At 41.2% G+C, this 25,337-nt stretch overlaps 1 protein-coding gene across 7 annotated transcripts in view; it reads left to right on the plus strand.

Moving 5' to 3' along the window:
* Positions 1-25,337, plus strand: part of CEP290 (centrosomal protein 290) — a 111,033-nt gene that overhangs the window by 34,373 nt on the left and 51,323 nt on the right. For 6 of the 7 annotated variants that reach the window (XR_007354565.2, XM_048835631.2, XM_048835633.2 and 3 more), the window contains exons 18-24: positions 10,554-10,646; positions 10,967-11,051; positions 12,111-12,253; positions 13,021-13,185; positions 14,308-14,457; positions 16,298-16,413; positions 19,831-19,933. Coding sequence is in view for 6 of the 7 variants with exons in the window: in XM_048835631.2 (XP_048691588.2) it covers positions 10,554-10,646; positions 10,967-11,051; positions 12,111-12,253; positions 13,021-13,185; positions 14,308-14,457; positions 16,298-16,413; positions 19,831-19,933 (855 nt within the window). In the remaining variant the exon portion in view is untranslated. The remainder of the gene's footprint in view (positions 1-10,553; positions 10,647-10,966; positions 11,052-12,110; positions 12,254-13,020; positions 13,186-14,307; positions 14,458-16,297; positions 16,414-19,830; positions 19,934-25,337) is intronic. The other variant, XM_048835632.2, reaches the window with a different exon arrangement.

Below are 25,337 nucleotides of genomic sequence, written 5' to 3' on the forward strand. Positions count from 1 at the left end.
GATATGGGAATGCGTATTGTATTTTTTTCTGTATGAGTTGGGCCCCAAAATAGGAACTGTTAGTGTCTGAGTATACAGTTTTTAGACTTACACTAAGAATTAATAACTATATGGAACTATCTAAAGAAACAATCCTAAATGAATTGTCTTTAGCTACTGATGTAACAATAATAAGCATTGTTTACTTTTCTATGCATACAGGATAACAATTCATATAACATGGAAATGAAAAACATACTTTCAATTAGACGAGCATCGTTTAATGTGTTAAAATCTGAGAAGGATATATCTGAAAATACCATGGCTTTGGGAAATCTATCAAGAAGAATTTCTAGTGTACTTCATAATCTAAATCGGTCAGAAAAAAGTGGAAATATTTTTGTCCAGTTAGATTCTAGACACCTGGCACAGATGCAGCCAAAAGATGATGGCCATAGTTCAGAAACTTTTACTATAAAAGAACTTTACAGATCATCAGGATTACAATCTACAGAGACACTAGGGACAACAGGCTATGCAACTAATAGACAGCTATCAAAAGGCTTAAAATCAGACCATCCATGTTCATTTTCTGCTGCACAAATAATTCAAAAGGATTCCAAAAGCCAGCAGATACAAGGACAGAACGGCCAAAATTATGGGGAAAAAGCATCTTTTCAGAAACAAACAACAATATGCTCTGGTTCAGACCAAACATTTTCTGAAGATTTCCAGGGAGGGCTGTCTCTTAGTCAAAAATCTGCCATTTTTTGTCAGTCTATTCTTGGAAAGCCAGTAACACCATACAAATCACAAGCAGTGAAGCTGAAAGATGAACAGAACTATTCTCAAATAAAATATTCTGATTTCTTAACTGATTTTCATGATGTCAGCAAAGAACAGATAGCCTTTCCAGAATCATTGCAGGCAGAAATTTTGAAAAGTGGACTTGAAGGTGGACCATCAGAATATGTATGTCAGGTAGATCCAGTCGAAAATCTCATAGGGCAATTGAGGAGTGAATTATTTTTTCTTAGATCACAGGTGAGGCTTCTCCACTATACCTGTAAGTTTACCTTTTGTAATTATTAAAGAAAATATATTCAGTAACAGATAACAGACAAAGTACATTTCTTATTTTCTGTGTTTCAACTTGATTAAAGTATATAAGACCGTTCCATTCCAGCACATTTAAGGTTTCGGTAATAAAACATAGAAAGTTCTTTAAATATAAAGCCACCAGAATCACAACTGCTTCTTAGTCAATATGTAGACAGCAAAAGTGTAAAAGAGTTGTTGTTTTTTTTTTTAAATGGAAAACAAGATTAGAGAGCTTTTTAGTTCTGTGGTCAGTTTTGTTTTTTGCAGAAGTTTAACTTTTGAGAAGTTTAACTTCTCCCCCTTCCAATCTTATCTTTCAGACTCCCTCATGTCTGTAGTGTTCCCTCCATTCTTATATTTTAGTTTCAGTTAAGCAACAAGCCACAGTAGCATGAGGCATAGGTGCCAACTCTATGGGTGCTCCAGGGTTGGAGCACCCACAGAAAAAAATTAGTGGGTGCTTAGCACCCATCGGTAGCCAGCTCCCTGCCTCCTCCCTAGCACCTCCTGTCCACTTGTGGCCTCACCAATCAACTCCATCCCAGCGCCTCCCACCCTCTGTGATCAGCTGCTCTGTGGTGTGCAGGAGGCGCTGGGAGTGAGGGGGAGGAGTGGGGATAGGGTGTACTCAGGGGAGGGGGCAGAACTGGGGCAAAAGAGGGTGGGGTGGAGGTGTAGCTGGGTTGGGAAGAGGTAAGGTGGAGGGGGAGGTTTGCAGGGGAGCAGGTTTGGGGGGGAGGTTAGGGTTGGAGTTGGGGTGGGGGGAAGGGCTGAGCACCCCTGGGGCCTGGAGGAAGGGTCTGTGGCATGAGGTGAGTCACCTGTTAATTAGAAAAGGCGGACTTGAGGCACCTTAGAGACTAACAAATTTATTTGAGCATAAGTTTTCGTGAGCTACAGCTCACTTCATCGGATACATTCAGTGGAAAATAGAGAACATAAAACAGTGGGTGTTACCATACACACTGTAATGAGAGTGATCACTTAAGGTGAGCTATTACGAGCAGGAGAGCAGGGGGGAAGAGAACCTTTTGTAGTGATAATCAAGGTGGGCCATTTCCAGCAGTTGACAAGAATGGCTGAGGAATAAACATGGGGAAATAGTTTTACTTTGTGTAATGATCCATCCACTCCCAGTCTTTATTCAAGCCTAAGTTAATTGTATCCAGTTTGCAAATTAATTCTAATTCAGCAGTCTCTCGTTGGCATCTGTTTTTGAAGTTTTTTTGTTGAAGAATTGCTACTTAGGTCTGTAATCGAGTGACCAAAGAGATTGAAGGGTTCTCTGACTGGTTACCTACTACAGGACAGGCCCAACAAAGAAAATAACAGAACACCACTAGCCATCACCTTCAGCCCTCAACTAAAACCTCTCCAACGCATCGTCAAGGATCTACAACCTATCCTGAAGGACGACCCATCACTCTTACAGATCTTGGGAGACAGGCCAGTCCTTGCTTACAGACAGCCCCCCAACCTGAAGCAAATACTCACCAGCAACCACACACCACACAACAGAACCACTAACCCAGAAACCTATCCTTGCAACAAAGCCCGTTGCCAACTGTGTCCACATATCTATTCAGGGGACACCATCATAGGGCCTAATCACATCAGCCACACTATCAGAGGCTCGTTCACCTGCACATCTACCAATGTGATATATGCCATCATGTGCCAGCAATGCCCCTCTGCCATGTACATTGGCCAAACTAGACAGTCTCTGCGTAAGAGAATAAATGGACACAAATCAGACGTCAAGAATTATAACATTCAAAAACCAGTCGGAGAACACTTCAATCTCTTTGGTCACTCGATTACAGACCTAAGAGTGGCAATTCTTCAACAAAAAAACTTCAAAAACAGACTCCAACGAGAGACTGCTGAATTGGAATTAATTTGCAAACTGGATACAATTAACTTAGGCTTGAATAAAGACTGGGAGTGGATGGATCATTACAGAAAGTAAAACTATTTCCCCATGTTTATTCTCCCCTCTTCCCCCCACTGTTCCTCAGACGTTCTTGTCAACTGCTGGAAATGGCCCACCTTGATTATTACTACAAAAGGTTTTTCCCGCCCCCGCTCTCCTGCTGGTAATAGCTCACCTTAAGTGATCACTCTTGTTACAGTGTGTATGGTAACACCCATTGTTTCATGTTCTCTGTGTATATAAGTCTCCCCAGTGTATTTTCCACTGAATGCATCTGATGAAGTGAGCTGTAGCTCACAAAAGCTTATGCTCAAATAAATTTGTTAGTCTCTAAAGTGCCACAGGTCCTCCTTTTCTTTTTGCGGATACAGACTAACACGGCTGCTACTCTGAAACTTGTTAATTAGTTTACATTTAGATAAAGTCCAGTAATTTACAGCTCTTGTCTGGATGAGGTGGGGGCTGAGACAGTGCTGCTCTTTGATATTAGTGGAAACATTAATGAATTGCTAGGGGGGAGTACAAAACTATAGCACAAGCATACAGGAAATCAGAAAGGCTAAGGCACAGAATGTGTTACACCTAGCAAGGGACATAAAAGGCCATAAGAAGAGGTTCTTTAAATACATAAGAAGCAAAAGAAAGACAAAGGAAAGTGTAGGTTCTCTACTTAGCAGGGAAGGAGAGGTAATAACTCATGACATCAGGAAAGTTGGGGTGTTTAATGCTTATTTTGCTTCAGTCTTCACTAAAAAGGTTATTGGTGACCAGATACTCAACACAATTAATGTTAACAACATGGAGGAAGGAACACAAGCCAAAATAGGGAACATAAGAATGGCCCTACTGGCTCAGACCAAAGGTCCATCTAGCCCAGTATCCTGTCTTCCGACAGTGGCCAGTGCCAGGTGCCCCAGAGGGAATGAACAGAACAGGTAATCATCAAGTGACCCATCCCCTGTCACTCATTCCCAGCTTCTGGCAAACGGAGGCTAAGGACACCATTCCTACCCACCCTGGCTAATAGTCATTGATGGACCTATCCTCCATTTTTTTGAACCCTGTTATGGCCTTGGCCTTCACAACATCCTCTGGCACAGGTTGACTGTGAGTTGTGTGAAGAAATACTTCCTTTTATTTGTTTTAAACCTGCTGCTTATTAATTTCATTTGGTGACCCCTAGTTCTTGTGTTATGAGAAGTAGTAAACAACACTTCCTTATCTAGTTTCTCTACACCAGTCATGATTTTATAGACCTCATATCTCCCCTTAGCCATCTCTTTTCCAAGCTTAAAAGTCCCAGTCTTATTAATCTCTCCTCATATGGAAGTCATTCCATACCCCTAATAATTTTTGTTTCTCTTTTCTGAACCTTTTCCAATTCCAGTTTTTTGAGATGGGGCTACCACATCTGCACACATTTTTCAAGATGTGGGCATACCATAGATTTATATAGAGGTAACATGATATTTTCTGTCCTATTATCTATCCCTTTCTTAATTATTCCCAGCATTCTGTTCACTTTTTTGACTGCCGCTGCACATTGAGTGGATGTTTTCAGAAAACTACCCACAAAGACTCCAAGATTTCTTTCTTGAGTGGTTACAGCTAATTTAGACCCTATCATTGTATATGTATAGTTGGGATTATGCTTTCCAATGTGCATTACTTTGCATTTATCAACATTAAATTTCATCTGCCATTTTGTTGCTCAGTTTTGAGGCAACAAAACCCAGTTTTGAGGTATCCTTTTGTAGCTCTTCACAATCTTCCTGGGTCTTAACTATGTTAAGTAATTTTTTATCATCTGCAGATTTTGCCACCTCACTGTTTACCCCTTTTTCCAGATCATTTATGAATATGTTGAACAGGACTAGTCCCTGAACAGACCCCTGGGGGACACCACTATTTACTTCTCTCCATTCTGAAACTGACCATATATACCTACCCTTTGTTTCCTATCTTTTAACCAGTTACCAGTCCATGAGAGCACTTTCCCTCTTATCCCATGGCAGCTTATTTTGCATAAGAGCCTTTGGTGAGGGACCTTGTCAAAGGCTTTCTGAAAATCTAAGTATGCTATATCCACTGGATCCCCTTGATTCACATACAGAAGCTCCCCAACTTACACAATTGTTCCTTTCCAGAAAGCCTTGCGTAACTCGAATGTTGCGTAAGTCGGAAATGTATACCCGAACGTTATGCAAACATACACCCCTCCCCGAAAAAGAAAAAAACAACTCCTATTTGTAGCTTACGGATCTTTTTCTGTAAGTGAGAATTTGCGTAAGTCGGGTCTTGCGTAACCCGGGGAGCGTCTGTACTTGTTGACCCTTTCAAAGAATTCTAGTAGATTGATGAGGCATGATTTCCCTTTACTAAAACCACGTTGACTCTTCCCCAACAAATATGTTCATCTATATGTCTGACAATATTGTTCTTTATTATATTTTCAACCAGTTTGCCCAGTACTGAAGTCAGGCTTACAGGCCTGTAATTGTTGGGATCACCTCTAGAGCCCCTTTTAAAAATTGGCGTCACATTAGCTATCCTGCAGTCATCTGGTACAGAAGCTGATTTAAATGATAGGTTACAGACTACAGGTAGTAGTTCTGCAGTTTCACATTTGAGTTCCTTCAGAACTCTTGGGTGAATACCATCTGGTCCTGGTGACTTTTTTGCTGTTTAATTTATCAATTTGTTCCAAACCGCCTCTACTGATACCTCAATCTGGGACAGTTCCTCAGATTTGTTACCTAAAAAGAATGGCTCAGGTTTGGGAATCTCCCTCACATCCTCAGCCGTGAAGACGGATGCAAATAATTCATTTAGTTTCTCTGCAATGGCCTTATCATCCTCGATCATCCAGTGGCCTCACTGGTTGTTTAGCAGGCTTCCTGCTTCTGATGTGCTTAAAAAAAATTTGCTATTACTTTTTGAGTCTTTGGCTAACTGTTTCTCAAAGTCTGTTTTGGCCTTCCTAATTGTATTTTTACACTTCATTTGCCAGTGTTTATGCTCCTTTCTGTTTTCCTCACTAGGATTTATCTTCCACTTTTTAAAGAATGCCTTTTTACCTCTCACTGCTTCTTTTACTTTTTTGTTTAGCCACGGTGGCTCTTTTTGGTTCTCTTACTATGTTTTTTAATTTGGGGTATGCATTTAAGTTGAACCTCTATTATAGTGTCTTTAAAAAGTTTCCACGCAGCTTGCAGAGATTTCACTTTTGTCACTGTACCCTTTAATTTCTGTTTAACTAATCTCATTTTTGTGTAGTTCCCCTTTCTGAAATTAAATGGTACAGTGTTGGGCTGCTATGGTGTTTTTCCTGCCACAGGGATATTAAATTTAATTTTATTATGGTCACTATTACCAAGTGGTCCAGCTATATTCACCTCTTGGACCAGATCCTGTGCTTCACTTAGGACTAAATCAAGAATTGCCTCTCCTCTGGTGGGTTCCAGGACCAGCTGTTCCAAGAAGCAGTCATTTAAGGTGTCAAGAAACTTTATCTCTGCATCCCGTCCTCAGGTGACAGGTACCCCGTCAATTGAACAGAAAATAACAGGTTAAAGAATATTTAGATAAGTTAGGAGTATACAAGTTATTAGGGCCTGATGAATTTCATTCCTGGGTTCCTAAGGAACTAGCTGAAGCACCCTTGGAACCATCAGCAATTACCTTTGAGAACTCATGGAGGCTGTGTGAGGTCCCAGAGGACTAGAGAAGGGCTAGCATAGTGCCTGTTTTTAAAAATGGAAACAAAAGAGGACCTGGGGAATTATAGACCAGTCAACCTAAATACCTGGAAAGATTATTAAACAATCAATTTGTAAGCACCTAGAGAGTAACAGAGAGACAAGGTGGATGAGGTAATATCTTTTATTGGACCAACTTCTGTTGATGAGAGACAAGCTTTTGAGCTACACAGAGCTTTTCCTCAGGTCTGGGAAAGGTACTAAGGGTATGTCTTCACTAGCAACGTTAAAGCGCTTCTGCAGCAGCGCTTTAATGTGGTTGTGTAGTTGTAGCACCGGTGCTGGGAGCTGAGGCGAGTAGCTAACAGCGCCGGGAGCACAGTTCCTAGTGTTGGTGCACTGTCTACACTGCCACTTTACAGCACTGAAACCTGCAGCGCCAGGGGTGTGTTTTTTCCACACCCCTGAGCGAGAAAGTTTCAGCGCTGTAAAGTGGCAGCATAGACAAGGCCTAAGAGCGTCCCAGCTAAATACAAGATTGAACAGATAGTTTAGCATAAGTAATTAGCACGTGTTCTAATGAACCATTCAAGGTGAAGTGGCCCGTTAACACCCTTGTAGTCATAGGACAAATCGACTGGGGGTTAGTGGGTTACAGAATGCCATAAATCCAGTGTCTTTATTAAGACCATGATTTTTAGTGTCTATCAGAGTTATGAATTAAGCTCCCAGGCTTGTTTTTTTGAAAGTGCTGTGCAGTTTCCTTTGAGGATGAGGTCTCGTAGGTCAGCAATAGAGTGATTGCTTTGTGAAAAGTGTTCACACATAGGTGATATGGTGTTTTTGTCTTTTATTATTTTCCTGTTTGAATTCATTCGAGCGTGTAGTGATTGTCTAGTTTCACCCGCATAATTGTTACTGGGACATTTAGTGCACTGGATGAGATAGGCCACATGTTGTGATAGGCATGTGTAGGATCCATGGGTCTGGAAGGATGTGTTGTGGAGAGTGTTAATCATTATAGCAGTGGAGATATGTCTGCAGGTTTCGCATCTGTTGTTGTGGCAGGGTGTGGTGCTACTTTGAGTTGGTGTGTCCTGGTCTCTGGGGAGCTTGTTTCTGATGATGAGCTTGGAGAGGCTGTGGGGCTGTTTGAAGGCCAGGAAAGATTTTTTTCAGTGTGGGGTCCCCATTGAGTATGACTTGCAGTTGTTTGATGATGCCTTGTGTCAGTTTCAGTGTGGGGTGGTAAGTGACACCCAAGGGTGTGTGGTCAGAGGGGGATTTATTTCTGTATTGATGCAGATTCCATGATGCGATCCACTTCTCTGGTGGAATATCCTTGTTTGGTGAAGGCAATTTTGAGTGTGTTAAGGTGTATATCAAGACCACTAACTACTTATTCTATAAACTATCTGTTCAATCTTGTATTTAGCTGTGATGTTTTGAGTATCTTTCCCAGACTTGAAGACAAGCTCTGTGTAGACCAAAAGCTTGTATCTCTCAGCAACAGAACCTGGTTCAATAAAAGATATTACCTCACTCACCTTGTCTCTCTAATATTCTGGGACTAACATGGCTACAACAACACTCCACAGAGGATAATATGCTTGTAAAGAATTGCCAGCATGGATATGTCACGAACAAAAACCAACCTAATTTCCTTCTTTGACAGAGTTACTTGTTTACTGCTATATCTTGATTTTACCAAGTATTTTGACACAATCCCATTTGATAGTCTCATAAGCAAGCTAGGGAAATGTGGTCTATATGAAATTACTATAAGGTGGGTTCATAACTGGTTGAAAGACCATATTCAAATAGTTATCAATGGTTCACTGTCAAACTGTGCGGATGTATCTCGTGGGGTCCGATAGGGGTCAGTCCTGTGAGAGACACTATTCAATATTTTCATTACTGACTTGGATAATGAAGAGAAGAATATTCGTATAAAATTTCCAGATGAAACCAAGTTGGGAGGGGTTGCAAGCCCTTTGGAGGACAGGATTAGAATTCAAAAGGATCTTGACGGTTTGGAGAATTGATCTGAAATCAACAATATGAAATTCAGTAAAGACAAGTGCAACGTACTTCACTTAGGAAGGAAAAAATCAAATGCAAAACTACAAAATGGGGAATAACTGGCTAAGTGGTAGTACTGTTGAAAAGGACCAGAGGGTTATAGAGGATCCCAAACTGAATATAAGTCAACAATGTGATGCAGCTGCTAACAAGGCTAATATCATTTTGGGGTGTATTAACAGGGGTATCTTATGTAAGACATGGAAGGTAATTGTCCTGCTCTACTCAGCACTTATAAGGCTTCAGCTAAAGTACTGTGTCCAATTCTGGGTACCACAATTTAGGAAAGATGTGAACAAATTGGAGAGAGTGCAGAGGAGGGCAACCAAAGTGATACAAGGTTTAGAAAACCTGACCTATGAGGAAAGGTTAAAAAACTAGGCATGTTTAGTCAAGAAAGGAAGACTAAATATGTGAAGGACTGTTGATAAAGAGGACTGTAATCAATTGTTCTCCATGTGCACTGAAGGTAGGACAAGAATTAATCAACTTAATCTGCAGTAAGGGAGATATAGATGAGATATTAGGAAACATTTTCTACCTATATAAGTAGTTAAGTACTGGAACAGGCTTCCGAGTGAGGTTGTGGAATCCCCATCATGGGAAGTTTTTAAGGACAGGTTGGACAGATGTCTGTCAGGGATAGTCTAGGTTTACTTGGTCTTGCCTAAGTGCAGAAAGCTGGAGTTGACGACCTCTTGAAGTCCCTTCCAGTCCTACATTTCTATGAGTCTGTGATTGGCGGAATATCAGAGCAGTGTCCTCTGTGAAAGGATGCCGCAGCTTTAGCCAATGTAAGGCATAGGGGAGAAGTAGCTTCTGAAGCTTCTGCTACCAATGAGGATAGCAAGGAAAAGAACCAAGGTATTAAGGAAATGAAAGATTCCTTTCTTTCAGTCATCCTCCAGCTAGTGAGAAGTTTCTGAGCTGGCTTTCAATTACTTTCCTCTCCCATCTCTCCATCTAGTGGCAAAGAAACTGTAGATTTAATATTGGGAAAAGATTTCAAGTGGTGAAATTTGTTAGATTAGTGGTTCCTAGATGGTGGTATATGGAACGCTTTCCAGTGATTCAGAAAGGAGATAGTTGGTCACATATGCAAAGTTATATTTATTTTTCTATGCACTAAATAGTTTCCTAACATTAATTGTCTGTGTAAGCAACTGCTGTACTTCCCAAAGGGATTTTATTGGATTTCCAGTGGAAGGGGAGGTGGCCCACTTGATCATGAATCGGATGGGAGGCGTTCATGACATGAAGTCTACAATATGAAAAATTTGGGGAACTCTACAGTAGACTGCTGAAATAATCTTCCAAAGGAAGTAGTGAAGTCTCTATTGCATGAATCTTTTAAAATTGGACTGAAAGAAACCCTGGAGAATATGGAGTAGGGAAAATCATTAGCACAGGAATGGACAAGTTAATTAAAGAGTTCTTTCCCATCACTAACTTCAATGAGTAACAACTATGAGAGGTATTTTCTAGATTTATTAAACTATTCTTTTTGATACTCATAATTGATAAATGGGACTCATGTCTGTATAAGTCAGTCTTTTAAACTATTGTCTCTTATGCTTTGCTCCAACAGGGCATTTTTAACTTATGTGTTAACAAAATTATAAAACAAATAATATAATTCATTTAATTTACTGCTAAAATGTAATAGTTGTTTCTTTATTCATATCACAGGAAAGGTCTTGGAAAGATAACATACATAAATGGAAATCAAATCACTTGCTAATTATTGATTGTTCCTCTAGAATAAGCAGATATCCAGGGATTTGTTGGCCAAGAACACATTATATAGAAATGCAGAACTTGCGCTTGAGAGATACAGAAGCCAAGCAGTGCAGGTAGTGCAAGGCTTTCAAAGGATATTTATGAAGAGAGGAAACTTTAAATGCTTACAAACATTATTTCTTTTTATTTTAATAAACTATTCTTACTGGTTTTGTTGTTGTGCAGATGACACTATTTCTTTTACTGTCCTCTTACAATAATATAATTGTACTGTCAAATATGTATGATTTCATAATATTTCTTCAGGCATCTAGTTTTATTTAACAGCCATCACTCAATGGTATGCTCTTAAGTATTCTCATACTAAAAGACTCTAAATCTTATGTCTTGAAAATCTAGTTTTTAAGATTGTTTCTTTCTTTTTTGCCGGTAGAATGAATACCTTGCAAAAGAATTAAATGAGAGAGAGAAAGATTTGGAATGGAACAGGACTGCGATAGCCAAATTTCAATCTAAATGTAAGCTGTAATTCTTTGTTAGTATAGGCCATGATTAAATTTATAAATAGCTGCTGATAGTCAGATCTTTATGTATAATTTTTAGAGGGCTAATATTCTCCTGCTTTATTTTGTTACACTTGGAAATCTAATTTTTCCTTTAATATTTTAAGGTACAGTTTACTTGGTGTTTTTCAGAATGCATGAAAGGCACTGTATGTGTATGTGTGTATATATATTTGGATGGCTATATATATGGAAGGCTTTTATGACCTAATACCTTTAAACTCTGAAATGTAGATTGAGGGTTGGTCCTGATAAGCTACAAAATGATGACAATGAAACTTAATTTACCAAGTGTCAGAGGGGTAGCCGTGTTAGTCTGGATCTGTAAAAGTGGCAAAGAGTCCTGTGGCACCTTATAGACTAACAGACGTATTGGAGCATAAGCTTTCGTGGGTGAATACCCACTTCGTCAGATGCATGCGTCTGACGAAGTGGGTATTCACCCATGAAAGCTTATGCTCCAATATGTCTGTTAATTTACCAAGGTCTCTTATTTCTTTAGAACTTCAATAAATTCTTTAAACTTTCATATATCTTCTGTAAAAGAGTTTCTATTGTGTGGTACATATTCCTGATTTTAAACTTAAAAGTTAACATCAGTGGCACTATATGGAACACATTTTATTTATTTTAATATATGGTTGGTATTTAAAAAAACAAATTGCTTAGATGTAATCCAGCACAGCACTTAAGCACATGCCTAACTTTAAACCCATGAATGTCCCATCGAAGACAGTGGTACAACTCACTTGCTTAAAGTTAGGAATGTGCTTATGTGCTTTGCTGGATCAGATCATTAGTAAACAAGGGGTTGGGGAGTCAGAATGATGCATTTACTACTTGTGCACAGAAATCTGAAGTCTCTGAACTCTGTAGGTGGGTGTGTATTTCTTTGAATAAGATGAGCCATTTTTATTATATGTCAGACTAACAGAAACTGAGATGGACTTGTATTTTTCCAGAGTATTTTAAAATATTTTAGTAATTTTAGAAATATACATTATTGTATTGCAGTAAAAGAATTATCAGAAGAAAACAAGCAGCTTGAGCAAGGAATGAAAGAGATATTACAAGCTGTCAAGGAAATGCAGAAGGATCCTAGTGTGAAAGGAGGAGAAACAGCCTTAATGATCCCTAGTCTGGAGCGATTAGTAAATGTAAACCTTCTTTCATTTGAATTATTTGGCTTGGTAGAAGTTACTTATAGAGTTCTCTTTGTTTTGACTGCTCCAGTGTTGAACATTAGCTGTTATATGTTCAAAATACTTCCTAAAATCTTAAAAACACAAATCAAATGACAAATGAGAGTAAAATTCATCTTGACTGAATAGTCAATCTTTAAAGCATTGCAGAATACTTCAAAAATGGATGTAGTATTTTACATAAAAGCAGCTTATAATGTATTAAATATATGACTTTTTAAAAGTAATCTACTTTGAGTTGTCATGGTAGAGATCAGATCACTGAAATATTAGCTTGAGACATGATGATGTTCATGCATGAAAGTGTTTGTACTGTTAGATTTAGTTTTCTTAATCACTTAGCGGCTAGATCTGCGCCCAGCTCACAGTCATGGCTACGTAAAGCAGAATGCTTCCCAGTGCTCCCTAGGTTTCCTGGTAGGATTGCAGTGACACGCTCATTTTGGGTTGTCGGAACTCCCCTCAGCACAGACAGACAGCTCTACGAGCTGACATGAGGATGGGGTTGAGTTATGGCTTTGCCTACTTTTGTCTCTCACTTCCCCTTTATGATGATTGGATGGTATTAGTCCCTGTACTCCCTCTGTCACAGCAGCTGCAATTTTGAGCCCCACTTATGCACACTGGAAAGCTCCAGTTTATTGGGAAATATGGAAAAGTATTTGCTTTCTTTTGCTTGTTTCTTGTTTTTCTGTTTACTAAATTAATTCTTATTGTGATAGGCAATTGAATCAAAGAATGCAGAGGGAATATTTGATGCCAGTTTGCATTTGAAAGCTCAAGTTGACCAGCTTACGGGGCGAAATGAAGAATTGAGGCAGGAGCTGAAAGGATCTCGAAAAGAGGCAACAAATTTCTCTAACCAGTTAGCAAATGCTAATGTAAAGGTATATATTCTAATTTGTTTTACAGTGCTAATATAGAATAATTTGCTGTCTCCATGACTAACACAGAACAAAATACACTTAATATTTTGTATTAAAATCCTTTTAAATACTAGATATTGCTATCAGTTTTTTTAATGTAACTCACACATTTTATTTTACTTACACATTTTGAAAATATGTAAAACCTCATATATAATTGACAAGAGATACAATCATACATACTTGTTACTATATTTATAGATTATAATCTATGTACTTGTTCTCACTGAGTTAAAATCCAAATAATCCAAATGTTATTCCATACTTACAAAAACCCTAATACCAAGGCCCCATCATAGAATTGGTCTACTAGGCGAGTTGTTGGGGAGAGCTGTGCTAAATGTGAGTTGCAAAAAGATTTTTGTTTCTTTTTTCTTAAAATGAGTAATAATCATCTTACACTTCTTACATATGTGAGAGATTCAAATAGCAAGGCTAATGGGGATTCAACAAATAAATTGATTTTAAAATATTTTCCCTTTTGGCCACTGAAATAATAGCTGGTGATTTTAGCTCAACTGTGAATGTTTCCAAATGTTTATATTATATGTCCCAAAGGCTATAACATATTAATATTAAACATATCTTCAAAGTGACATCTTTATAAAAAGGCAGACTCTCTATATGAACCCTTTAAGACAGCTGTGTGATCCAGTATGACTTCCTAGTATCTGTAGCATTACAGAACAGTATTTTCTGGGGCATCGTCGTTAGAGATTGTAGTCAAAGCTCTTTGAAGGGTTTAAAACAGAAAGACTTGGTAAATTTAGAGTAAATGTGCTGGATAGCCATCTGAGCCTAGCAGTTTTGGACACTGAGGCTTAGCTCAGTCTCCATATGAATGTTTGTGGGTAAAAAGAAAGAAAATAACCTACAAATTATATGCTTGAGCAGCTAAAGTAAAATTGAGATGGATCTCCAGCTGTGTGAGCCTGCTCTGGATGCTTGATCATTTTTAGCCATTTGACTCAAAGTATTGTGTTTTAATCTTTTTGTGGAATTGTACATTTTGTATCCATATTTTTGGCTGAATAATAGAAGTTTCTTCTTACTGCTTCTATTCTCTTTATTTATTTTCTTTAGATTGCACAACTTAAAGATGAAGTTTGTTTGTTACGTCAATCGGAAGGCGCCAATATAGTATTCAGAGGAGTAAACCGTCCAGAAGGGATGACTCCTTCAAGTGCTAATATAGTTAATTCTCAGAACGAATATTTAATACATCTTTTACAGGTAACTGATTTAACCTGCATACTTGGGGTATTTGTAACATGTATTGACTCCTTCCAAATCTGTTGTTATATCATATGTGGAAACTGGGGAGGCTCCTAAAAACTGTAATGTGTATTGTTGTAATAGAATACAGTTGCCTTGTATCACATCTCTGGGCTAGAGATTATTTAATTTCTAATCCCACCAAAGCAATCTGCAAGGAAAGGCCAATCCCTTTTTCCTCTCCTGTACCCAACAAGACAAAGAAGACTTCTTGTCTAGAATTGCATTGTTTCATATGCAGTGTAGTCATCAAATGCAATTTAAAGATCCCAAAAATCAGGAATATTTCAGTATGTCTGGAAGAACACTCAGTATGTATTGGCTCCTCCTGGACAGCTTGAGGTACTCAATTTTTTCATTTTTGGGCTCCTAAGCTTGATGTGCTTTGTGAGTTATGTTAAAGAGTTTATTAAACAACTATACATTCCCAGCATCACAAATAGACTTTATACAATACACTTGAGAGAAAAGCATGTATGGAAAGGAGTGGACAGTTTTTACATTTTTACATAAAGTCTAATGTTTGTAAAGCCAGAGGACAATCAACAAAAAATGTCTATTCTATTGTTCTTCTCATCTAAATTCCCATGCCTGTTTTATATAGAGAATTTTAGTACAGAAGGTTAGGAGACCATATTCAAGCATAAAATAAATGGTGAGGGATGTAATCTTCCTAATTTGGCCAGTGGGAAGTTGGGCTTTTGTGTGAATTTATAAAGAAAGCCATTTCCTTTGCTTGCTATGGGTCAATTTCTTCATTACCAGAATGCCATAAATATAGTTTTACCAAGATTATATTAGAAGATTTTTTTCCCCCAGAAAGTTGCCAGAGTGAATCTAGCTGGAATAAATATATAAGTACTGAAAATATTTGTATGTTCTGTCATGAAAAAGTGTTTATAGCCTTTGTAGCTTTTGCATTTTTTTTTTAGAAACCTGTAATTATTATTTTTCTAGATTAGGCATTTATCAAGAAATACACAAAAGTTAATATGTAAGGGTTATGTTGTTTAAAAGAATTCTTTTTTTTTTTTTTTTTAAACTGAATACTGGTCGGCAAAGTCATGCATCCTCATTGAATTCTCTACTACTTCTGCCACACGCTTCTTCTGTGCAAAGCTCCTTGTAGTCTTCTGTTTACTTATTTTATTTCTCATGTGAGTTAGTTGCTCATTTGTATGGGGGGAATGGTCTGAATGTTGAGAAGAAGGGCATAAATATGCTTGAATTAAAACTGTTGATTGCTGGGATGAAGGGAAAGATAAAGTGATAAATGGAGGGATGGGGACTTAAAAAACAAGCACACAAAATATAAATGGGAGGATGGGGACTTAAAAACAGGCACACTAAACATAACTAATAAGATGTGTGCCTATCATCACCCCGATCAGCTTGCTTGTATCAGAAAAGATTTGTTTATATTGTATAGTTATGAAATATGAATGCATTTGGCAGTGGGAGAAATGCTTAACATTTTCCAGGTGTGCAGTTTCATTAGTAGTCTGTATGGACAACTCCCAAAATGTCAAGTAATTCTCAACTCCTTTTGGTCTGTGATGTGTAAAATTAATTATTATTAATTTATTACTTATAAATATTTAAACATTACTTTTATTTAGACTGTTTTTGATATGTTGTTTTAGCATAAAGATGCAGGCTGTTTCTTCAATGCATTGATCTCATTGGCGCAAAGGTCTACGCGAGAGAGTACCATTGGATGACTTTGATGAATATTTTCAGATTTGAAGCATACATTGTTAATTATATCATTATTTTTTATTTTGAAAATGATCATTAGGAACTAGAAAATAAAGAACTATTACTTAAGAAATTAGAAGAAGCAGTAGAAGAATATAAGCGAAAATTTGCAGTAATTCGCCATCAACAAGGCTTGCTATATAAGGAATATCAAAGGTACAAATCCTTTGGGGTCTTCCTTTTGAAATGGTCAGGGTGATAAAACCTTAAACTTTCAAAGTGTTTTAAATATTTTAAATAAGAGAAAATATTAATAATTTCCCCACTGTGTTCAAGTTGTTATTTCTATTAGCATCATGGAGACTTGTGTGAAATAATCATTCTTCTTTTAGGTGGCCTCTGTGTATTCCCCTTGGTGCTGCTGTGCTTCAAAAACCTTTTAGAAAAGCAGTGTCTGTTGCGCTCACATATTGTTGCCTGCTTTGTGGCAAGAACTATCCTGTACAATTTTCACAGTGACAGAAATCATTTTTAGCACCAGGGAAATCTGCAAATTGCGACTCTGTCAAGCTTCCCTTGAATCTGCATCCGGAAACTCATTTGTACCTGAATGCATCCGATGAAGTGAGCTGTAGCTTACGAAAGCTTATGCTCAAATAAATTTGTTAGTCTCCAAGGTGCCACAAGTACTCCTTTTCTTTTTGCGAATACAGACTAACACGGCTGCTACTCTGAAACCTGTCATTTGTACCTGACATTTGTGGAAGCCTCACTTCCAGTCTTCTCTGCTTTCAGGCATAAGAGTAGGAAAAATTGGAGCTCAGAGGAAATCTTGTTCTGAGGGACCCAGTGTTATTACAAACGAGGAAGAGGAAACATTGCTCTGGATCCAGGGATCACAAGTGCAGACTGGAGATGTCAGTTCCAGGGGTGTCTCTGGACCTTCATGTAAAGCCAGTTCCTAAGCCAATTCCTCTCCTTTCCCACCAGAGGGTTAAGACAGAAATTGTTTAGATCGGAGAATGTACGCGAGTCAGGGCCGGCTCCAGGCACCAGCTTTCCAAGCAGGTGCTTGGGCGGCATTCAGAATGGGGCAGCAGTCAGTGTCCCACGGCGGCAATTTGGCGACAGCTCCGCCACTCTTCCAGCCGCAGTGGCTTTTGGGCAGCAGCTCCACCACTCTTCCAGGCGTGGCGGCAATTCGGCGGAAGCTCTGCCGCTGCTTGGGGCGGCAAAATTGGTAGAGCCACCCCTGACGCGAGTCTCTTAATTTGGATTCCAAGTTCTGGGGGCTGCCCAGATTGATATTTCACTATTGAATTAGGCCTGGAGGCTCACTTGGGCAGCTTCTGAGACAAAAGAGCTTCCTTTGTTTTCTGGGGATTTATGTTTGTTGACTAACTTCACTAGCAGTTTCTGGATCCTGTTTTTGTGTCAGTCTGTGACGTTTGGGTTGCACCTCTATTCCTGCAAGTACAAGAGGCAGATAATCTTACGCATGGGGCCTTGGGATTTGGCCACACCTCTTCTGCCTATGTACTAGAGTCTCTGCCTCCAGCCAGGCAAAAAAATAGTGATTGAGTGCTCCCACTTTCCCTGATGCATTCAAGTACAGCTGGTCAAAACTTGGAATTTCTGTTCCATTGAGCATTCTGAAATTTGGAAGTGTTTTTTCCATTTTGGAACAAAAACTGGAAATTTCTAAATTTTCATGGAAAGGAAATTATAAGTTTTTGTTTCAAGAAAAAAATTAACCATTTCATTTAGATTTTCCTGAAACAAAACAGAGCAGCTGGCTCCCCTGCTTGCAAGGCACTACCTGGACTTCCCCCACATCCGCCAGTAGGAATTGGAGGAAGCCTCAGGACTATGTCATGGTTGGGAAGTCACCTGCCATGAAGCAGGCAGCCTAGAAGCCCTGAGAGCCCTGGTTCAAGCTGGGGCTCCACAGCTTCCAAAGTTTCCAGGCACTCTGCTGTGTAGCAGAGACCTGGGAAATCCTGAGAGCCCTGGTTTGAGCTAGTGCCCCCAGGGCTGCCCTGCTTCATGAGCCTCCCAAATCTTTAAGGTTCCCAGGACCACGGCAGGGACTTTGGAGCCACAGATACTAGAAGTCCGAGGTCTCTAGTCCTGGGGCAGTCTGCATGGTGGAGCCAAGGACCCTTGCCTTCTAGGGTCTGTGACTCTGAGGCAGCCCCACTATTACAGAGCTTCCAATTTGTATGGCAGAGCTTCCCTGGATATGTGAACCCAGGAAGGCGTAGTAACGTCAGCCTTTGGGCACTCTTTATCGCACAGCTGCCGCAGATCCTGGAAGCCTGAGCTACCCAGGAGCTTGCCAGGAAACCTGACTGTGATTCAATGAAAGTTTGCTGAACACACGATATTTCCACAAAATGTTTTGCGGTCGATAAATCGGCATCTTCCAACTAAACTCTGTATCATTACAAAATTATTGACAAGATCATTCCAACTGTAAAAGCTTTTTTGAAGTAGCAGTGAGCAGAATCTTGCCACCCACTTAAGAGAGCAAAGATTCCAGGCCTCTGCATCTCAGATAGAACCACTGTCAAATTTCTTCTCTCCTTTTTCCTCCTTCTCCCCATCATGATGGAAGCGAAGCTGTAGATGTAGTCTGTCTGCGAGGAGACCCTCTTGGGAGCCAAAGAAGAGAAGCTCTCCCACAACTGCTCCCAGCCCACAGAACCTCACTGTGACCAGGGAAACATTTTAGAGTCTGGACTGCTTATAGGAGCCTCCTCATCTCCCCAAACCAGTTGAAACTTGTATGAGAGAACTTCCCCAAGGATAGACCAGTCTCTTCAGTTCTTGAGTACCAACAGACCACACTTTCCTCACTGATGTGGGGACTTGGCCACACAGTGCAGACTGCAGGGCCCACTAAAGTGAGTTGCTGTGGCCTCTAAAGTGTTGCTCGGTGACAGCCCTAAGTGAATCATGCTAGCGTGAATAGATAGCTTTCAAATGGGATTGTGTTAATGTGAACTTGTTACCTTTTAGTTTGCTCTAGCAGGGTCTACATGGGATACTTACAGAGCGAAACTTTAGTGTGCGCTGCAGTTCACTCTTCAGGGCCCTGTAGACAAGCCTTGGAATCTTTTGGAATCACTTCAAATATCTTTTCAAATCTGCTGATCTAATAAACTTCAGAAGGAAAACACACCAGGATTCCCTTACCTGATCATAACAGGGTAACAGTCTGGTAAGAAGGCTGGCACCCTTTTTGCATCTCCTTTTTCACAACAGGAAGATCTGGGCTTTCTGCAAGAAGTATCTCATACTTCATATGTTCACGTTTGATGGAATTTTTCTCTTAATAACATATTTTCAAATTTAGACTAGTATGCATTCTTCACCACAGACTACAAAACACAGTTATAACTTTTAATAGTGAAGTTAATTTTGAATTTTCCAAACTCATTTAAAAAAAATTGAAAAATGTTTTAATGGTATCATATTTCAGTTAATAAGATATTATCATAATATCTTATTTCAGTTAATAAGATTGTAATGGCAACATGATTTACAAACAGTTTTGAAAAATCTTTACAATATTTCATATTTCTGAATGAAAACGTTGAACTATTTTTATTTAAATATATTTTTTTTTAGTGAAAAAGAAAGTTGGCAAACAGAATCTGAAAAAATGAAAGAAGAAAGGAAGAAGCTAGAAGATCAAAAGCAACATGATGCTATGAAAATAAAGGAATACAATGTAAGCAGGGATATTTTTGTTGTTGTTTTTTCAATTGTTTAACTTTGCTTGAAAATGTGTTAGATTTTTCACAATTTTAGAGTTTTTAATGCAGGAGTAAAAAAATGTCCAAAGTTTACTTGGCACACGGGGAGAGAGAAATTAGAGTGTGGTATGACTTACAGCTACACTATCTTGAATTGTAATATTACTCACATGTTCATCTTATTTATGCACATTGTGTTTTATTAATTTAATGTATTTAAACTGTTGGCATGCATAGTATAATAATAGGCCAAATTCAGCCCCTTAAGAGGCTGCAAGTTCTTGTTGCTTAATTAGTGATGTCATACTTGCTTATATCATGGCTGAATTTGACCCAGTGTATTATGTTAGGAGCAAGTGCTTAATTTGTAGTGAAAGAGGTGCCGGGGCTCAAGCAATTTTTGACTTTCATAACTGACGCGGTAAGCCCAGAGGTGCCAGGGCTATGAACTGCCAAGCCTAGCAGGGCTTAGCCTTGGCAATTCCTGGCACAAATTAAGCACTATATCAGACTATGAAATTCAGAAGACTGCTTGTCTCCCACTGTATCACTTGCAATCATTTTTGTAGATCCTTGACTGATTTTTTTAAGTTTTTTTGAAGCAACTATGACCTAAATGTATATCCAAAAGGTAGAACATTCATTCTCTGAACATTTTCACTTGCGTCATAAAAAACCCCCCAAAAGACAAAATCCTCTGTCCTTTGTAGCACAAGCAAAAGCCTGAATTTTAGGTCTCTTTCTTGTGGGTAATAGGGAAAAGGTAAAAATTCTTTAAAAGAAGTAACTAAATTTACAGCGTAACTAAATTATTAAATATCCCACTCTGAGTCTCTAGAATTTCTGGAGTACACAGCAGTGAAATTAGGATATTTTGAATTTTTCTCTTGGAAAATCTTTAAATACATATTTAAGCACCTGATACATTTATAGTGCGATCCAAAAATTACTTGTTTCTTTTGAAGAATCTGTTTTTCCAGCTATCTTTCATTTCGAGAGTCACTAGCACATAAATCTGTTCGAAGAGGAGGTACCGTATATACTAGTTCATAAGCCGAATATTTTTGGTAAAAAGTGACGCATCAAAGAGCAGGGCTCGGCTTATAAAAGGGGCTACGCCAAAATTTGATGATTTTAAACTCTGTGAAATCATTGAATTGAATATCTAATACATTGTCGTTTTGTTTACCTGGAGCGTCTGCAAGCATGAAGCCCCCTCAGTTCTCTGCGGCCGCGGTTCGCCGTTCCTGCAGCTTCCATTGGCTGGGAACGGCGAACCACGGCCACAGGGAGCTGAGGGGCTCCATGCCTGTGAACGTTCCAGGTAAACAAAACGTCCCGACCCGCCAGCGGCTTACCCTGAAGGGGCCAGGAGCCAAAGTTTGCAAACCCCTGAAATATAGGGTCATACAGTTTTTACTATTTTTACCTATCCATCTTGGGGTGTCAGCTTATAAACAAATGGGCTAATGAACAAGTATATACGGTATGTTAATGTATTTTAAAATATTCGTGTTTATACGTACGAAGTTTTGACTAGAGGTGGTCAGAAGTTTTCCAACAAAATGTTCTCCTTCGAGTGATGGTTCCTATTGTATTCTATTGTGGATTATGCATTCACCTGGAGTCTGTGAATTTGAAAGTGGTATCCATTGGTCCGCACGCGCACCCTGTCTCACCTCATGCCTTCAACTAAGGGGATATAAGGAGGGGTGGACTGACCACCTCTCCAGTTCCTTCTCACCGCTGCATCATATGGGTCGGAACCTCTCTGTGTCCTAGCTTCAGCTTGATCCCCTAAGATAAGATTTAACTTTATAAATAGTTTTTAGCATCCTGTACAGTTTTAATAGTTGAAGTGTTTTCTCAGTTTTTAGGACTAGATTAAACTTTGGGGGAACACTTCCCCCTCCCCCACAGTACCCTGTGCGGGTACTGGACTATGCCTAGGACTCTGGGCCTCAGACTCTACGCTTCCTGCCTGCAATCCTTCTTGGTCAAAGACAACCACCAGCTCTGCCTATACTGCCTCTAGGAAGCTTACACTGCAGTGAGGTGCAGTATCTGCCGCTCGTTCCCCAGCCATACCTGAAAAGGACAAAAACTGTGCCTTCGAAAACACCTCATGGAAAAGGTTAGGAGTCCTCAATCAGGCCCACGCCGGGGAATTCCTCCCGCCCCCACATATCGGCCTGACTCAGCAAGGAGTGAGCTTCCTCCTGCTAATTCTGACACTGGTGGCAGAAAATTACCTCTATAGGCTCCCTGGCAGGATCTTCTCGGGAACCCAGGAAGCACTCTCCTAAGCATGAGGCTAAGTCTTCCTCGGATTCAGCTCTGAGCAAGCCCAGTACCTCAGCCCAATTGCATTTAGTATGTCCGCAGCCCAGAGGCTTGGCAAGAAATCCCATAAAAATTGGGCTCCATTGGTACGAGAACGTGATCTGTCTTTACCATCATCCTTGGCACCTCCCAAATGTCATGATCCATTGGCATCGACGAGGACCATTCACCGCCTAACCATGGCACCATCTTCTACGGCACTGTCTGTGACGGGTTGGATCACAGAAACCCCTTTGGGAATGCCACCTGATGTGCCTAGACTACCTCTGAGCGCGTTTTCCCTGCCACCTTGGGACTTCAGTACCTTGCCTTGTTTGAGCCAGACACGCTCACCTGCTGCAAACACAGATCCAAGTCTGAACCACGTCCCCCACGAGTTGCAGGCTTAACTAAAAACAGCTTAAGAAGTGCTCCTGTCTCAAGCACTCCGATACCCAGCTCCCAATGGAGTCCAAACCCCAAATAAGTCAATTTTACACTGTATAAAGCTTATACAGGGTAAACTCATACATTGTTCGCCCTCTATAACACTGATAGATATGCACAGCTGTTCTCCCCGCCCCCCCGGTATTAATACTTATTCTGGGTTAATTAATAAGTAAAGAGTGATTTTATTATTTACAAAAAGTAGGATTTAAGTGGTTCCAAGTAATAACAGACAGAACTTTGGCCTGGTGTACACCGGGGAGCGACGGGCCTGTCCGCCCTCCACGGCCAAATTGACAGCGCCCATGGAAGTTGCCAGGACCCACGTTATTGGTCTAGTTGATTTGGGCTCTGGGCAGACCCTTGTCCGCCAGGCGCTCCTCCCGGACATCGAGCGGACCATTGGGGAGGTACGGATTTAGTGCATACATGGAGATGTGAAACCATACCCCACAGTTCAGGTCCCTATCACGGTGAATGGAGCAACTCAGTTAATGAACGTGCCAGTGGCGTCATCCCTTGCCTACCCGGTTATTCTGGGCCGCAGCTGGCCAGACTTCATTGAGGTGCTCCGATCCCTACCCACAGAAGAGGCATTCAAGGGAGCTCCACCTGAGATGGAGACAGGCCCCGACGCGAGGTCCGACCCCGGAGTTGTCCCAGTTCCCACACCCAGGCAGGACGGCCTCGAAACGGCTGGCCCCCCTCCTGACCTTGTGGACTTTAGCCAAGATCAAAGGGAGGACCCTACACTCCGATTTGCCTATGAGCAGCTGGCCTGGGTGGATGGTGAGGTCGTGGATGCCCAGCACGACACCCAATGGCCTAGGTTTGAACTCAATCACGAGCGGCTCTACCACATTGATCAAGACCCCCAGACCCAAGAGGTCCGGACCCAACTTGTGGTTCCCCGCATTCATCGTTGGACTGTCCTGAACCTTGCACGTGACATCCCGGCTGCAGGCCATTTAAGGCAGGAAAAAACTGCGGCTAGGGTCCTGGCCAGGTTCTTCTGGCCCAGTGTCCACCGTGAGATGAAGGATTACTGTGTGTCGTGCCCGGACTGCCAACACGTAGCACTGGCGGGAGTTCGGAAGGCCCCCCTCATCCCTTTACCAGTAGTAGGTTTACCATTTGAGCGGGTAGCGATGGACCTGGTGGGGCCTTTTCCAAAAAGTAAGGCGGGCCATCAATACACCCTTGTCCTGATGGACTATGCCACCCGCTTCCCCGAGGCTGTCCGCTTAAGAAGTATCACTGCCCACACCATCGCTGCGGATCTCGTGAAGATCTTTGCCAGGGTGGGCCTCCCACGGGAGATACTCACTGACCAAGGGACCAACTTCACCTCTAAGCTGTTCCGTCAGGTATGTGCCCTGTTAGGGATTAAGAAACTGCAGACCTCGGTCTACCATACCCAGACTGACGGGTTGGTCGAACGTTTTAACCGGACCCTGAAGAGAATGTTGTGATGCTTTACCATCCGGGACCTCTGCCAGTGGGACCAACTGCTCCCTCCTTTACTACTGGCAATTCGAGAAGTCCCACAGGCGTCCACGAAGTTCTCCCCATTTGAGCTCCTCTGTGGGCGGCGACCCCGCAGGGTGTTGGACCTCTTGAGAGAGACTTGGGAACACACCCCGTCTGCAAGGCAGAGTCTCTTACAGTACATCTTAGGGCTGCAGGGGCGGCTGGCATGGGCGGGCGGGCGGGCGAGCTCGCGAAGGAGAACTTAAACACAGACCAAAGAGCCCAGGAGCAGCACTGTAATTGGGGCGCCAAGGCCCGATCATTTGCACCAGGGGACTGAGTACTCCTCCTGCTCCCTTCGGAGGAATCAAAACTTTTTGCCCGCTGGCAGGGCCCGTATGAGGTCCTCCGCCAGGTGGGACCTATCACCTATGAAATCCAGCAACCTGGTCACTGTAAGGAAAAACAGATATATCATGTAAATCTCTTAAAACCCTGGAGGGAATGGGAAGGATTGCTAATTGCCCCATACCCCCCCGAACCGGACCTAGGGCCACAACCTCCAGAGGAGTCAGATAATGGTGAGCCCCCGCTAGCAGAAATGCTCACATTTGAGCAGCAAGAACAGGCCCTCTGCTTAGTGAGGGCGTTCCCCAAGACATTCACCACTAAACCCAGGCAGACTACGCTCGCCTACCATGTGATCCAGAATGAACCCGAGGTGGTGTTCCGAGAGGCAACCCGGCCATTGCCCAGGCAAATGCGGGAGGCCGTAGAGGAGGAAGTCTAGGCGATGTTGGAGCTGGGTGTTACTGAGCACTCCCAGAGCAAATGGTGGAGCCCCGTCATCCTCATACCAAAGCCGGATGGGAGCCAGCGGTTTTGCATTGACTTCCGAAGGGTAAACGCCATTTCAAAGTTTGACGCCTATCCGATGCCCCGCGTCGATGAGCTCCTCGACCGGCTCGGAGAGGCCTGTTATATCACCACGCTAGATCTCACAAAGGGGTACTGGCAGATACCCTTGGATCCCAGGTCCAAGGAGAAGAAAGTGTTTGCCACCCCTTCAGGTCTGTACCATTTCACCTGGATGCCTTTTGGCCTCAATGGGGCCCCAGCAACCTTCCAGCGCTTGATGGA

The sequence above is a fragment of the Caretta caretta genome, chromosome 1, assembly GCF_965140235.1.
Source record: "Caretta caretta isolate rCarCar2 chromosome 1, rCarCar1.hap1, whole genome shotgun sequence".
Taxonomy (NCBI): Eukaryota; Metazoa; Chordata; order Testudines; family Cheloniidae; genus Caretta; species Caretta caretta.